The sequence below is a fragment of the Talpa occidentalis genome, unplaced genomic scaffold, assembly GCF_014898055.3.
Source record: "Talpa occidentalis isolate TD23 unplaced genomic scaffold, MPIMG_talOcc4v2.1 talOcc4.14, whole genome shotgun sequence".
Classification (NCBI taxonomy): Eukaryota; Metazoa; Chordata; class Mammalia; order Eulipotyphla; family Talpidae; genus Talpa; species Talpa occidentalis.
The window spans coordinates 64,759,635-64,777,282 of NW_023601433.1; the positions used below are offsets into that span (position 1 = coordinate 64,759,635).

General features: G+C 34.1%; 1 protein-coding gene across 2 annotated transcripts in view; it reads left to right on the plus strand.

Annotated features, from left to right (window-relative positions):
• Positions 1 to 17,648, plus strand: part of STAM (signal transducing adaptor molecule) — a 55,314-nt gene that overhangs the window by 16,165 nt on the left and 21,501 nt on the right. For both annotated transcript variants that reach the window (XM_037510678.2, XM_054695109.1), the window contains exons 3-5: positions 14,748 to 14,823; positions 14,905 to 15,000; positions 16,842 to 16,988. In XM_037510678.2, the coding sequence (XP_037366575.1) occupies positions 14,748 to 14,823; positions 14,905 to 15,000; positions 16,842 to 16,988 (319 nt within the window). The remainder of the gene's footprint in view (positions 1 to 14,747; positions 14,824 to 14,904; positions 15,001 to 16,841; positions 16,989 to 17,648) is intronic.

Sequence of the window (17,648 nt, forward strand, 5' to 3'; positions counted from 1 at the left end):
AATCTTCTTATTCTAAAAGAAATTAAAACATTTTTTGTAGGCTGAGTCTTATTGTTAATGTAAGTATTACAGAATTGAGTTGTATATTCTCAAGATCAATTTAGTGATAGAAAATCATTAACATTCTTGTCTGGTAGCAGTATGCTATAAGATATATATGGTGGGAGTTCCTAAAAATAGATGTGATTTATTACTCATATTTATATTGTAGTAAAATTATACATGGCAAATTTTATCATTTTAACCTTTTTAAGGCTTGATTCATTACATTCACATTGTTGTAGCATCATTACTACTGTTTTTCTGTAAAGTTTTTCATCATCTTCAACTGGACTTTACTCATTAAAAGCCCCCCCTACTCTTGATAACTACTTAAAGATTTGTTAAATCTTTGAAATAATTTTATGATTAGTGCATATGTAAAACTTAAGGATGTCGGTTATTATCTAGGAATCTGGCTAGGTATGTTTAAAATGTGATTTATTGATGGTAGCATAAGAATATTAAAATAATACTGTAGGTTTTTCAGTGAAGTGTTTTAGATTGATACCTGGTGCTTTTCAGAAGACTGGCACATGTAATCGATTTGAGCGGGGAAATGTGACATGAGTTTTTCTAAGACATTTAGATAGGGTATGTTGAAATAGAGGGAAATTATGGATTGGCATTCCAGATGCAGTTGTACAATTGTTTGTATACAAGGCAACATTCTAAATTTAAAAAAAGTAGTGTAAAAAAAAAAAAAGTAGTGACATTTAGTATTAATCTGAAATTTTATAAAATTTAGAGATGTATTTAAGAGGGTAGATTTATGGATAGTTGAAAAGCATTTCTCTTCCAGTATAATTTGGATTTTTTATAATCTAAATAATTAGTAAACAATATAATATAAAGTTATTTAATGCATCAATAAGATTATTTATATTAATTTAAGTCTTTCCTAAGAAAATAATTTTTTAAAATCTTTTTGACCCTTTCCCATCTTCCTTAATTTATTTTTTGTTAAGTATCATCTGTTCTAGAGTTGTGGTATTTTGGAAATATACTCAAGTTTTAAAGGAGAGGGAAAAAAGCCATTATTGTGAAATTTCATTTAGTCAGTAGTGTGATCCAGAAAGATAGCTCCCAAGGGTGTTTTGAAAAATCCTCCTTAATTCTTCCTCTTTAAAAAAAATCTTATTGTTCTCTTCTTTAGACCACACATAAATACGTGTTTATTTATATTTGTTAATTTAAATAAATATTCCTATAGAAAATGTATACTTTATCTTAAAAAGAGATATGTATTCACATGGCTCAAAAACTAAGACCATTAAAAAAGATCAGCACTGACAAGACTAAGTCCTATCCATATTTCCCTCCCTATGCACTCTATGTAGCCACTTTTGTCTTCATATAGGCATGTTGTATAAAACTGCCCAACATTTCTGATTATTTAATTAATATGTCTTGTCAGCCTTAAAAGTGTATTTCTTTTAATATTTGTTAATATTGCAGTGATTGTCAAATTGACAATGTAGAAATCATTTTCTACTTTAACATCAGTTTTAATTAGTTGTGTAAAGAATATTTAACACACTAATAATAATTTAGTTAAAATTATGTAATAATTTCAAGTAATTGCATCAATCTTAGGAAACCTACTAGATAGAAGATATAATTCCTGTTTACTCTAGACTGGTTTTTTTGGAAGCCTGAAATGTTTGAATTTGCTAGATTTAAAATGTTAAAACATATTCAGAAATTTTTTTCTGCATTCTTAAGATAGTCACATGATTCTTAGTGTGCAGTTCTAGTGAGTGAGTAAGTACTGAGAAATGTCTAACCAGTGAAATCATATGATGAAATGGAAGTCTGTTTAGAATAAAGAGAACTTTCAGAAAGACTGTAGCAGTTTGTTAAACATCACTGCACATAATAAATAGTTTTTCTCTATTTTTTATTTGTTTTTCTCATGTGAAAAAAAGTAGGGTATGTGTAAATTAAATAGCATGTTGAAATTGAGTTCTGTAATTGATGTTCAGGTTAATTTCTGCTATTTTATACCTGAGCTATCTTGCTTAGCTTTAGTGTAAGATAAAGTTGACTGTAGGCAGAAAGCATCACTTTATCTAATGAATATGTGTAGTTAGTAAATCTGATTTATTCAAACAGAATTATAGAAATAAAATGATGGCCACTACTGATATTTTGTGAAAAATATAAATCTTTGAGAAAGAATTTGTTAAAAATAGTTTTCATGGACTGTATCATCTTGCTCTGGACCTGCTCTGTGACTATTTCTAACCTTTAACCAGGGGTTTATAGAATATTTCCTGTTTTGTTTTTTTTTTAATGGGATAGGTAATCTCTGACCAGATGTCTTTGAGGTAAAGGGGTCAGCCTCAGGAAAACAGATCCCTTCAGTATATATTTTGTTGTAATCATATCGTAAAGTTGTAGGCCTTAATTTCCAAAGTCTTGTAAGTGTTCTTTTAAGAATACTAGTTAACATTTAAATTGACTGCATATTATTTGCTATGTCTTGTTTAAGTGCCCCAGAAGCAAATTTTTTAATTATCACAGCAGCTCTTAGGTACTGTGGCTTTGCCCAGTTAATGCATGAGAATCTGATGCATATTGTTTCCTTAATATAATTTAAATTAGGGAAAGTGTTTCAGTAGGAATAAATTCAAAGGATTTTTGTACAACGTGATCTTAATTTCCATGTTTTTTCATTGTAACAGTACACAATTGTTGGTTTCATTCTCTTTGAGTCAGTTATTTTTTTCGTTTATTTGAGAAAAACCTAGAAATTTTTCTGGATGAATATCATGTTTTGGGTATGCACTGGAGAATAAAATAAGCACAACCTTTATGATCAGCAGTATTTTTAGTCTAATAATGGAAGATAGAAATAAACAGATAAACTGATAATGGGCTAAGAAGATAGTGAGCAAATGAAAAGGGAGAACTACGTCGATTTTTCTGGGAAGGATGGATGTGAGGGGATAACATTGACCTTATGATTTTAAAGTTGAAAAGAAGCAGAGAACCAAAAGCAGAGCAGCCTGCCTGAGTGGATACCATCTATATGAATGCTGCATGGCCCGAGCATATGTGAGTTTCTCTAAATAAGCAGAGTTGGGTATTAAGCACAGAGTTGGGAGTGAATGGGTGAGAAAAATGGAAGGTGATAGTTGGAATGCTTGAAGTTGAGATTATAGACATTTTTTCAGTTATTGGTTAATGAAAAGATTTAGGATGTGACCAAGAGAATTAATGAGGTGGGGTAGAAGTTGAAAAGCCAAGATGGCACCAACGTTTGTGTTGTTATTAACATCTCTGAGAATTAATGCGGTATTAGATTTGGGGGGACTAGCATTGAGCCTGTTAAAATCACTGAGAGTTGAGGGCCATTGTGTTTCTTTTTAAATGTACTGCAGCAAGAAGATTGTCTCACATGCCCTATTGGGATATTTTAGGAAAAAAGGATGGATAATGATTTGGAAGTAGCAAAGGGAGCAAAGAGGACACTTTACCTCATGTGTACAAGAACCATGGGAAGACAAAATGCTACCTTTATGCTGGCTACAGGAGAAATAAGTTTCGTTGGGAGAGCCATGCTCTTGAAGGAGCAAAGGACCCAGAATAAGGGCTTTTGTTGATAAACGACTGTGAAATACAGATACAAAGGGAGGTTTCAGAAGTTAGGTAGTTATGGATCTATAGAGATATTAATGATGGGAGGGAAAATCTGGAGCTTCTTGTAGAGACTGGTATAAACAAGAGTAGCACACATATGTTTAATTTCTCATTCAAAGAGTAGAGAAGGTTGGTTGCCCAAGAGTCCTCTTTACCTTGGGTGCCTGGGAAGGAGTGGGTGGGGCTCCCTTTTAACCCTTGTCTTTAAGGGGTAGAGGTAGGGTGGGATAGTCTTACATCTAGTCAAAGACTTGCTCTTGCTATTGCTGAAGTAAACATCTTTTTAGGAGTTCTGTTTAAGAGCTGTTGTGTCTCCTTTGCTGTAAACTGTCTGTACATATCCTCTCCTGATTTCCAGGAGTCCTTAGTATATTAGGGACAGATACTGTCTGTAATATGAGTGGCATTTATATTTTTTCCATAATTCTTGTAACTTTGCTTTTGCTTAATTTGGAATTTTTTTTATTTTTATATACTTCAATTTATCAAGCTTTTCTGTAGTCTAGAATTTTAAGTGATAAATATACCAGATTTTCCTTCTTCAAGGTTTTAGTGGGACTATGTCCTATTTTCTTTGTATTCTGACTATTTTATAATTAATAGAATATTTTAATATAATTTTAGATTTATAGAAAAATTAAGCAGCTAGTACAAAGACTTACATATAACCACCCTGTCTATATAATTTTCTCTATTATTAACCTCTTGCATTAATGTGACAGATGTTATAAATAATGAACCAATATTAATACATATTATTACTTAAAATCTGTAGTTTACATTAAGGCCCACTCTGTGTCATACGGTTTTAACAATTCCTTAATGACAAGTATCTATCATCACAGTATCACAGAATAAAAATGTCCTGTGCCCTATGTAGTCATCCTTCTTCCTCTTTCTGAACCTCTGACACCATTAACTAATATTTTTACTGTTTCTACAATTCTGCCTTTTTCAAAATGTCATATGATTAGGATCTATACTATCTTTCCTTTTCAACCTGGCTTTTTTTAACTTACCAAATGCTTTTAAGCTTCATGATGAATAGCTTGACTATTATTGCTGAATAATAATAGTCCATTACATGGATGTATTCCAGTTTGTTTATTCTTTCACATATTGGAAGACATCTTGATTACTTCTAGTGTTTGGTGATTGTGAATAAAATTGCTACAAAATATATTCACATACAGTTTTTCTTCTTGTATGGACATAGGTTTTCTTTTTTTTTTTTTTTTGCTCTTTTATAGAGGCATGTTTTATTTATTTATTTGTTTGTTTGTTCGTTTGTTTCGTTTATACATGCACTGGGTACAGTCAGAAGCGCGGGAGGGTGAGAGAATTCACCAGAGCCAGAGCGGGGAGCAGAGCAGGCAGAAGGACTGAAGCACACTGCTGAGGGGAGCAGCGGGCGGCAGGAGAGGTCTGCGCGCCATGTGGGACCCTCTTCTGGTGGCCGGGGAGCAGCCGGGGATCGAACCAGCGCTGCAGAGGCTGCGGGCAGCTTCGCAACCCAGCACTCAACCGCTGCGCCACCAGGGAGGCCCCAAGGACATAGGTTTTCAACTCAGTTGGGTAATTACCTAGGAACATGTTTGCTGGATCATATGGTAAGACTGTTTAGTTTTGCACGCAACCACCAAATTGTCTTACAAAGTCTGTACCTTTAGTTTTTTTTTTTTTTTTTACATTTAATTCTTTGATATTTGGAATTTATCCTTTTATGTGGTATGAGCTATGACTCTTAACTTTATTTTATTCTGTTTGACTACAAACATATTCAAACATCATTAACTAAATAATCCATCTTCTTTCTGATTCAAAATAACACCTTTATAGATTACATTTTCATATATATTTGGATCTACTGTTTCTCTAATGAAAGTTGTATTGGAACACAACCATATCCATTTGCTTACATATACTCTATGGCTGCTTTCTTAACACAACAGCAGAATTGAGTAGTTTGCATAAAGACCATCTGGCTCACAAAGGCTAAAATATTTACTATCTATCCATTTCCACATAAATTAGCCAGCCCCCTGATTTAGAACATAGACTCTTGAGCCAGTTGTTTGCCAGCTGCTTATCCTAGGAGTTACTTAGCTCCCCTGCATATAGTGCAGGTTCATTGCCTGTAAGATGGAAATAACACAGTGCCTGCCTCATAGCGGGCTTATGAAGGTTTAGTGTTGTTATTCGTAAAGTACTAAGAGGACTGTGCTAGCCCGTAGTTAGGCATGTATGAGAGATTGTTCAGGCTGAGCTCTGCTCAAGGTGGGGGTAGCTGGTACTCAAAACAATTGTATGAGATGGGAATCATATCTACATCAGGGCGTCTTATCAACTTTTTCTGTAAAGGGCCTGATAGTAAACTTTTTAGGCATTGAGGATCAGGAGACAAATCAATACTATGCTGACAAAGTTTTTATTCACAAAATTCAAAATATGACAATAGTGAATTTTTTTTATAATATGGATCTGTCAATGAGAAGAATGGAATTTTTGTTTTTTAAATGGGAGGGAGGTGATATTTCACGTTGGAAGGGTTAAAAGTTACTGTTACCTGTCATAAAGAAACCTGTTATACTGCCCAGATTGCTGGCTGGATCCATCAGTATACCCGATATGTCAACCTAGCTACTACCACAAAGAAAAAGCCACCACAAAGCTTTAGTACTATTAAGTCATTGAACTGCTGTGTTCTAAGACAAGTCAGGGCATTCAGCTTCTATTTCTTTTTTCTTTTTTTAATTTATAACACTGAGAATCCAACAGGCCCCTAATTATATGTCAGTTTATCTATGTTTTCTCATAATTTTTTTCTTTTCCACAGTGCTTATAAGCTATTTATTCCTCTCTTAGAAAATGTGTGATATTTCTCTACTCATTCTCAATTGATGATCCACTACTGTATCCACTACTGTAGTTAAATTAATTGAAATCAACTTCTTAGCTCAGTTTATCAATACTGTCTGTCTTTTCTGCTTGTGTGTCCCATTGTCTGTTTCACCACTGTGGCTATATTCATTTTTTTGTCCTGATAACAGAAGCATTTCTCATTTCTCTTATGTAGAGCCCACAGTATCTTTTTGCACTCTGGAAATATCTTCTATTAGCAATTGTACCTTTTATATTTATATATATATACACATAACTCATTCTAAATCCATAATCTATCTTTCTGAAATGCATATAGGTATGTGCACACACACACACTTACACACTTCCCTTTAAGTAGTATGCTTCCTTGACTCTTTCTCCTTCCACCTCTACCTCTTATCCATAGAAGCCTTACTTTCTCAATGTCTGTTGTTTTTTATAAGTATTTTACTATGTTGAGAAATCTGTTATGTAAATGTCCAGTATTTGTCTTTGTCACTCTGACTTACTTTACTACACATAAGTCCCTTGAACTCCTTCCATTTAGCTGGAAATGACAGCATTTTGTCTTTCCTTATGGCAGAATAGTGCTCCATAGTGAGGTTATATTACATCTTCTTAAATCCAGTCCTGTGTCAGCAGGAACTTAGGTTGTTTCCATGTCCTAGCTATCGTAAATAATGTGGCAATAAAGGTTGTGGAGCATATCATTTTTTGAATTGGTGGTTTCATGTTCTTTGGTTAGATGGTTAAGATTGAGAATATTGGGTCTTACGTAGTATTTCACTTTTTGTTTTATTAAGGTAAATACAGATTGCTTTACTTAATAACTACACAGGTTTACAATCCCATCAGAAGTGTAATAGCGTTGCTTTTTCTCTGCATCATCTCTATTACTTGTTGGATCCCTTTTTATTTTTTACTTATTTATTTTTTTTGGATCCCTTTTTAATGTGTGCCATTCTCACAGGTGTGAGTTGGCATCTCATTGTGTTTTTAACCACAGTTGGGAGTGATGATGAACATTTTTCCATGTATCTGTTGGCCTTCTTGATATCCTTGTGGGTGAATTGTCTGTTCAGATCTGCTGCCCATTTACTAGTTGTTTTGTTTTTCTGTTGGTGAATTCTGTGAGTTTTTTATGTATCTTGGATATTAACCCCTTATTAGTTATGTAATATGTGCACTTTTCTCTGATTTCAGTAGAATATCTTTGATATGTTTTTTCACTGTGAAAACTTCATATTTGAAGAAATCCCAGTTGTTTCTTCTTGCTTTTATTTTTCCTGCCATAGTGGTCGAGTCTCCAAAGCCACCTTTATTATTGATGTCATGGAACAATATCACCAGCATTGTCCTCTACATATTATTTACTGTTGCAGGTTTTATATCTAGATCTTTAATCTCTTTGGAATTTATTTTTGTGCATGGAGTTAGAGGGTCATCCAACTTTATTATTTTACACGTGTCCTTTCAGCTGTTCAAGCCTCAGTTATTATAGAGGCTCTCCTTTCCCCATTGTATGATTATGACTACTTTATTATAAATTAAGTAGTATTATGTACATAGATTTATTTCTGAACTTTCAGTTCTGTTCCATTGATCCTTATGTCTTTTGTAATGCCAATTCTATATTGTTTTTGTACTGTTCTTTGTAGTACAATTTTAAGTCAAGTTACATAATATATTCATTTCCATTTTTCTCAAGATTGCTTTTGCTATATGAGCCTTTTATGGTTCTATGTAAATGTCATTTTTGTACAATTTCTTTAAAGAATATTGTTGGTATTTTGATAGGGGTTCCATTGAACTTATATATTGCTTTAGGTAAGATTGTCATTTTGATCTTCCCCATTCATGAGAATGGAATATCTTTCCATCTTCTTAAGTCACTAATTCCTTTAATAATGTCTTACAGTTCTCCTTATATAGGTCTTTCACTTCTTTGGTTAAGTTAATTCTGAGGTATTTGATTCTTTTTTTTTTTTAAAGATTTATTTATTCATTCATTTATTTATTTATTTATACAAGCACTGGGTACAGTCAGAAGCGTGGGAGGGTGAGAGAATTCACCAGAGCCAGAGCAGAGAGCAGAGCAAGCAGAAGAACCGAAGCACGCTGCTGTGGGGAGCAGCGGGTGGCAGGAGAGGTCTGCACACCATGCAGGACCCTCCTCCAGTGGCCGGTGAGCAGCTGGGGATTGAACCCAAGCTGCAGAGGCTGCGGGCAGGTTCGCAACCCAGCGCTCAACCGCTGCGCCACCGGGGAGGCCCGGTATTTGATTCTTTTTGAATGAATTGTGAATGGAATTAATTTATCCTCATTTGCTGTTTGTATATAAAAGTATTATGGATTTTGAAATGTTGGTTTTGTAACCTGCTGCTTTGTTGTATTCATGTTGTTTCTGAAGTTTCTAGAAACTTTTTGGTGGAGTCTTTAGGATTTTCTATATATGGCATGTCTATGAATAGTGATAGTTTCATTTATAGCATTTGGAATCGCTTTATGATTTATGATTGCATCCCTGGGGTAAAAATCCCAAATGATCATGATGTATAATCCTTGTGACAAAGTGTTGGATTTAATTTGCTAGTATAGGTGATTTTCACATCAGTATTCATTCAGGGGTATTGGTCTATAAGTTTCTTGTGTTATCTTTATCTGGTTTTGATATTAGGTACTGTAGGCATAGTAAAATGTGTTTGAAAACCAATTCTTGGATCTTTAGAAATAATTTGAGTAGGATGGGCATAAGTTCTTTTTTAAAGGTTTGATAGAATACATTTGTGAAATCATCTGTTCTTCGGCTTTTGTCTTAGGGAAGATTTTTTTACTGCTGTTTCAGTTCCTGGGTGTGTGATTGATTTATCCAACTCTTGCTTCTTTCTGGTTCAGTGTTGCTAAACTGTATGATCTAGAAATTTGTCCATTTCTTCGAGATTATCAAATGTATTGTTGTATGATTGATTGTTCAAAGTAATCTCTTATAACCCTTTGCATTTCTACATCATCTGTGGTAATTTCTCCTTTTTTCTTTTCAATTGTTTGTTGGTATTTTTGCTCCTCTTTGTTAGCCTCACTAGAACTTTATCTATTTTTATCCTGTTGAACAACCAGCTCTTAGTTTCACTGATCTTTTGTATAGTCCTTTTGATCTTTGTTTCTTTATTTCTGTTTGTTTAATACGTCCATCCTTCTATTTTTGGGTCTCGTTTGTTCTTTTGCAAGTTGCTTTAAATGTAGTATTCACTTGTGTATCTGGGATTTTTTTCTGCTTCTGAATGAGGGCCTGTATTGCAGTTGTCATTTGCCATTCCTTTTAAGACCACTTTGCTGCAGTCCCTAAATTCTGATAGCTTCTATCTTCATTTTTATTAGTTTCAAGGTATTTTTTAATTTCTCTTTTAATTTCCCCTTTTATCCAGTAGGTATTAAAATATGTATTGTTTTGCCCCTATATTTATTTTTTTTTTTCCCCTGCTTTGTTTTTGTTTTTCTAATACTGATTTCCAGCTATATTGCATTAAGGTCAGAAAGAGTACTTGATACGATTTCAATTTTTGTAGTCTTATTGTTGACTTGTGTCCCAACATAGCATCTATTCTTTAAAAAGTTCCACATACACTTGAAAAAAACGTGTGTGTGGCATTTTTTGGGTGGAGCTTTCCATGGATGTCTGTGTTGATAAATTCTTTTAGTTTTTGCTTTTCAGTAATGCTCCTTATGCTTTCATTTGTCTTGAATGTTAACCTTCAGGATAGAGGAGTCTGGGCTTGAAATTTTCATCTTTGAGAACTTTAATTTCTTGCTATTCTCTTCTTGTCTATATGGTTTCTTCTGAACAGTTATGGACAGTCTGATTGGTATTCCTTTATAGTGTACTCTTTTTTTCTCTCCATGGCTTTAGTATTCTGTTTATTACTGGTTTTCAACAGTTTTATTATAATGTGTCTAGGTGTGTTTATGTCTAGTATTATTTTGTTTGAAACTCTTGGATCAGGACATCTGGTTTGTTTTCCAGGTTGACATGGTTCTCAGCAGTTATTCCTTTAAATAAATTTTCTATATCTTTGTCTATTTTTCTTATGGGATCCCCATCATATGGGGATTTCTCTCTTCAGTTATCCCAAAGGGCTCTTTTTCTTAATCCTTTTTTCTCTTTGTTCTGTTTGTTTGTGTTCTGACATTGTGCTTTGAGCTCACGCCATTATTTGTATTTGTTTTGCTTTTGGGGCCCCTTACTTTTTTTTTTTTAATTAATTTGTTTATAATACTTTTAGATCCTTCAATTCTAACTATCTTATGTTTGGCCAGTCTTTATTCTTTTCAGGTATATTCTGTAGTTCTACTGCAGTGAGACTTCTCTCATATTTTTGCTCCAGCATTTGTGATATGTTCTTTTTTCTCTTCATTTTTCATTTTCATAGGTTGTAGTAGGAAAGACTGCTGCCTTTGCATCTGTTTAGATGGCCAGAGAACTGGTACCAACAAGGAGTAATAGGTAGAAAGGAACCAGGGTATTTCTTAAGGGTTGCTTCCAGTGAGCGTCAATGATTTAAGCTTCCTCCTGTGCTGTAGGTATCAGAGTTGTGTGGTGGGCATCCATAGTGATCCCCTTCTCTAAGCCAACTCCCTGGACTAAGTATCTTGTCTAGTCTGGTACCAGCCTCAGCCTCTAGGCTGTTTTGAGATGCAAGCTGGGCATTGTTTTCTTTGGTTTCCCAGTGCAGAGCCTTACCCTGGGGTGTGTGCTCCTATTGTTAAGATCCAAGTGATTAAATGTTGGTTAGTGAAAGCATTCAGTTGTCTTGATTTGGGCTCTGAATAGGGGGAGGGTGGCAGGTGCTTAGAATATGCAGTCTCAGGCTGCAAATATTAATAGCCTGGTCTATGAGAGGACATAGGTGATGAGAAGTGGCTCTTATGCCTCTCTCCCTCTCTCTCCACTGGTTTGGTATCTAGCTGTTCTGTACTGGAGCCCCAGGCTTAAGCCAGGAGCAGTATACCCCTGCTGCTTTCCAGGTAAACTCACTAACTAGTAATTGGAGACTTTTGTTGAGCCATTTGTCTGGCATTACTGTACAACAATATCCTAGAAGTAGGTAGACATTATAAATAATGTGACAGTTTTTGGAAATTAGTTAGATAATTGAAATTTTATTTTTACTCGAAAAAGAAAATTGCTGGGATGTATGGTTGATCTTAATTTTCCTTGATGTACATGTTTAAAGTCTTGAATTCAATTGTGTATAGTTTTTTTTTTGCATACTTGTTAATTTTTTTTCCCCTTAAAATCTTGTGCCTCCTAGTTCATTAAGTTTATTAAGTGACCTTATGTGTGCTGTCTTACAATCACAGCTCCCATTTGTGTGTTACAGAGTGCATAATCTCACTGCACTGACTATGATTCTTGTTTGGAATATTCAGTTATTAATATTAAAGCAAAACTGTTCCTGTGAGCATCATTTGAAGAGGTTAGCATGCATGTAGGGTCATGTTGTATTTGACTTAATTTCATGTTTGTTCATTGTGGCTCCTCAGGATACAAAATTCATTGCTAATGTTGCTAGTAAGAGGAACATCAAGTAATTGACCTGGAAATAAAATTAAAAGTTGCTAAGGACTACAAAGGTGGAAAATTATGGTGAACATCCTTACCAGTCAGTCATGTCCCATTTCACCTTAGCTACAACCTTGAACAAGAACAAAACTATTAAGGGTCTGCTTTGTTGAAAGCAATGAGACTATTAAAATTTGAGAAAGACCTAAGTGTAAGATATATAAAGATTTCTAATGACCTAGATTGAAGATCATACACAGATGTTTATTCCTCTCAGCACCATGATGAACATGACCAAAGTAAAAAGTTTGTGATGTTGGGGAATACGAGGTTTGAAACAAAAACGCCTAACCCTGATCATGATGTTTAATTTACTATGAATTCTGTGTGTTTTAAACAATTGATTATTATGCAACGTGAAAATGATCGCTAAACAAAACAAGAAATGTTTGGAAACTCTAGATATGTCGATTGCGAAAGAAAAGTACTGTAGACCAAATACTCTGTTATTTATGAACAGAATCTCCTGTTCTGGAAACAGATACCTAAAATGATTTTCATCCATAAGGAGGCCAAATGACAGGTTTCAAGCCTTTTCAGGACAGGTAACAGTCTTTCTTAGGGGCAGTGCTTATATAATAATGCATACTTCAGAATGTGTCCCCAAAGTTAAACAACGCATGACTATATTTGCATTTAATGTAAACATTTGTATTTTGAACCAAAACATTTTTTTTATATTTTATTTTATATATATTTTTTACATCATTTTTCATTTTTGCACAATGTATGCTTTTTCATCTTGGTTATAGTAAAAATCAACAAGCAACTATAAGCGACACACTACGGGGGGAGGGGGGAAGGGGGATTATGGTTAAAATAAGGGGGGTGGGAATTGTATGGGGATTAGAACCAAAACATTTAAATCTGCTATTGTCTAGATTATTTGTTTTTTTCTGTTTCTTTTTATTTGTTTATTTCCATTTGTTTACTGCATGTTGAATTTTTTTTTAAGATTTATTTATTTATGCAAGAACTGGGGTACAGGTCAGAGGCGTGGGAGGATGAGAGAATTCACCAGAGACAGAGCGGGGAGCAGAACAGACAGACAGACCAAAGACACTGCTGAGGGGAACAGCGGGCGAGGCAGGAGAGGTCTGCCACGCCATGTGGGTTTCTCCCTGGCAGGCCGGGAATCGAATCCGCTCTGCAGAGGCTGCGGACAGCTTCACGGTGCAGCGTTCAACCTGCTGTGACACCAGGGAGACCCCCTAGTTGAATATTTTTAATTGTTTTTTTTTTCTTTTTTTCACATGGAATAACTGGGGTATGGGGGATGAGAGGATTCACCAGAGACAGAGTGAGGAGAGAACAGGTGCATTTACTGAAATGCACTGCTGAGGGGAGCAGTGGGCGAGTCAGGGCCGTATGTGAGTCAGGTCTCTTGCCGGGACTAACCTCAGGCCCCAGAGTGGGTAGCTCTGAGACTTAACCCCTAAGCCATTAGGGATTCCCTCAGTTGAATATTTTTTATGATTTTTAAAATATTCTATTTCTCTTTTACAAACATTTGTGGTGATAGCCCTATATTCTATATTTTCAGTCTTTTTTTTTTTTCCTGTTTACTCAAGTTTGGGTACTTTTAAAGTGTATCTTTTAAGTTTCCTTCATTTCTTCATTCAGCTGTCTGAATTATTTGGCAGAATTTATTGTTTCCTATCATCTCGTAATTTTTTTCTAGTAATTTTTATTGAATATTTAATATTTTGAATTTTATATTGTTGAGTCCCAGGTTTTATTGTGTTTCTGTTAAAGAGTATGCGACTTTGTTCTGTCAGAAGTTCACTTGGATTTGGATCAACTTTATTCTTCTGTGGCTTGTTTTTAAGTTGTTACAGAATGAATTTAGAGTAGTATTTTGGTGTAGTTTAGCCCCATCTCCAAGACTTAAACTTTCTGATATATCCACTCTAAGCTCTGGATAGTCAACAGGGACTTGCCACTTGTGTGTAAGTTCTGATGACTGTAAGCCTTGCAAACTCTTCAACTTATGTAATTCTTGTCCATCCTCATGGAATTTTTAATCTATGCATGTGACTTTTTCCAGAACAGACCAAATTGGACACCTATGCAGGTATCTTGAGCTCTTTTTTCATGTAATTTCCGCTCCATCTTACAAATTTAGCTCCCTTGGCCTTTCTGAATTCTGATTTCTGTTTCCTCAATTCAAACTCAGTGAGATAGATCTCTATTCTTTTCTTGGGGTCACTTTCCTGCACTGAGATTCAAAAATTGCCTTTAGGCAGATGTAGTGATATCTGGAAAGTATCTCTAGGTGGAAAGTGAAGGCAAATGTCTGGCTTATATACCATTTTATTTTCACAACATTTTTCATCTACAGTTAGTCTGAAATACCTAATCTGTGGTTGTTTAGAGAATGTGTTGTCTTTGAAAAATTTAAAGCAACTGTTACTGAATATGCAGTCTTCAATTGTGTCATTAATAAAAATTAAGCTTATATATTCTACCATATTTTCCCCTTTGCATGACAATCCATTGCCTATTGTAGTTTAAAAAATGAATTTACCATTAATTGATTGTTTAATTTCTAATTTTTTAGACCTAAAGATTGTCTTCGGTCTATTATGAGAAGAGTGAACCATAAAGATCCTCATGTTGCTATGCAAGCTCTGACTGTGAGTGGTTTCATTTTAAGTTCTACCATAAAATTATCTTTCAAAATTGAGCTTTTTTAACTTCTAATTTTATGCTTTTAGCTTCTAGGAGCATGCGTATCGAACTGTGGCAAAATTTTTCATTTAGAAGTGTGTTCAAGAGATTTTGCTAGTGAAGTAAGCAATGTATTAAACAAGGTAAGGAACATTGTTTTCAGAAATGAATTAAGGCAGCTGTACTTCATGTATGTATTTTGTAGTTCAGTTCTTCACATTTGAAATCATAAAATTATTTAAATGACTAGGTGGTGTTTGTTTTTTTAACCCTTGCTAAGCTATGTCTATCCAATATCTAAGTATTTATTATGTTTTGACTATAAATTTATATAGCTGAGAGTTGCGTTTTTTCCCAAGCTAAATTAGAGTATTTAACCTCTTTTTTCTTTTTTCCTTTGATCTGATAAGAAAACATGTTTCTCTCTCAGATTAAAGAATACCAATCTATTTTAGGCATACTTTTAAAATCATTTTTGTAGCCACAGAGGTGTTTTCTAGATGTAGGACTGCTTAGAAATACCATTGTTTTGTTTTCATCTTGACATAATAAGGCCACTACCTGACCATTACAAAATTTGATACTATACTGACTGCTTAATTGAATATAGAAGAAAACATTCAAATCCCACAATTCAAAGCATTTAAAAGTCTTAGATTACTAAGTAATTTGGGAGTTTTCCCCATGAAAATGAGTACATCTAAAAGTAATTCTGCCTTTTTTGTTTTTGACATATATTAGGAGAAAAATTTAAAGTCTTGACAGTGAAAATGCTGCATATGTTTTTTTGAAAATAAATATTTCCACATTTCAAATGAAAAAAAAAGTGCAGAAATGTGATAAGAATTTTAAATTCTGTACTTTTTTCAAACATATGATTATGTGAAAATTTTTTTCCTGTTTGCTTCTTTTCAGTTATACTTTGTATTTTCTTTTGATTCATAAACAGTTTTTTAGTGTCCTCAGTGTCCATCAAAATATACAGTTGTGTATGATAAACAGTGCATTTTAAAAGTGTACAACTTTCTATGAAGAGATTTTCACATCTTTTGTAACTTAACTGAAGATGTGGCGCTCATAACTAGTTAGTAGTAACACTACAACTATTTGGGAAAGCAAACAACTACTTAGAGAAGGACTTTGTATTTCCAAATGTTTTACAGTGAACATAATTGGTTTTATAATGAAAGGGAAGACATTGTTTTGAAAAATGACATATCAGGAATAATGACATACTTTAGACCTCAAATCAGGCATGAAACAACTTGGGAAGTAAACACAGTCATGCACATTAAGTCAGGAATTAAGGGCCTCCCCTGGTGGGGCAGCGGTTGAGCGCTGGTTTGCAGAACTGCCTGCAGCCTCTGCAGCGCCGGTTAGATCCCCGACCTCTGGCAAGGGTCTCACATCGTGGGCAGACCTCTCCTGCCACGCCCACTGCTCCCCTCAGCAGTGTACTTCGTCAGTCTGCCTGTTCTGTTCCCCACTCTGGCTCTGGTGAATTTTCTCGCCCTCCCACGCTTCTGACTGTACCTAGTGCTTGTATAAATAAATAAATAAATCTTTAAAAAAAAAAAGTCAGGAATTAGGTATTAAGGATCATTAACATTTATGTTTTCCCTCCAATTTATTTTTTATTGGTCTGCAAAAAGATAAACCAAATGACATTTCTTTGTCTTGCATGCTTAGCTTTAATATACTTTAAAAAGTTATGTCGTCTTGACCTTCAAAATAAGTTGCTGCATATTTGATCTGTTTTTATTTGAAATGAGGTATCCTTTTTAATAGTGTGAAAATAAAATTAGTTTATTTCTAGTGATCAACTGTATTTTCTTATTTTCACATGTGTCATCTGTAGCTAGTAATAATTTGTGATTCAAAAGGTGATCTCTACAACACTTAATTTTTGTGTTCAGGGTATATGTATTAAATCATTGCCCAGAGAATTAGTACTTATTAATAATTTTTTTCCCTCTATTTTTAGGGTCATCCTAAAGTGTGTGAGAAACTAAAGGCTCTTATGGTTGAATGGACAGATGAATTTAAGAATGATCCACAGCTTAGTCTAATATCAGCAATGATTAAGAACCTTAAGGAACAAGGAGTTAGCTTTCCAGCTATTGGCTCTCAGGTATTTTGAAAAGTTCTGTGTACTACATACAGTTTTTTATTTTAAAATAACCGTGTTTGTTTAAATTTTTATTTTTCCCTCCAAATCCAATTAATTTGTACTACACCAGTGGAATGCCTGTTAATAGTAATTACCTCATATTCAGAGATTCAAGAAAAATATTATTGTGGAATATTAATGTGTCCCAACTTCTACTTTGCATTCTTTATAAATGAACAGGTTTAACATTCTGCAGTTGAAATATTTTACACAGTTTTAATAGTATAGAGAAAATTGCTTCATTTTAGTAACACTGATGATCTTGTTAAATGTTTTATGCTATGATTTTATCTTCTAAGAACGATACCTCAAAAATCATATCTACTTAAAATTTAAGGATGATTTTAGTGGTTTTTTTGGCTGAGATTTTTGAATACTTACATTAAAAATGGTAAGGAAATACAAGGGGCCAGTGAGGAGGGAAGCACATGAAGCAGCTTTTCCCTTAACAAGACCTGGCAAGTGTATCACTCTTCTTCCTTTCTCCTAATAGGTATAATTGATTAAAAGGTTTAACTTCTTCTTCCAAAAAAGTTTACATAATATATTTCACAGAAAAAAATGAAAGGATATCTTTTATATTTTTATTTTCACTAAGCATTATGTAGGATACCTAGCTAA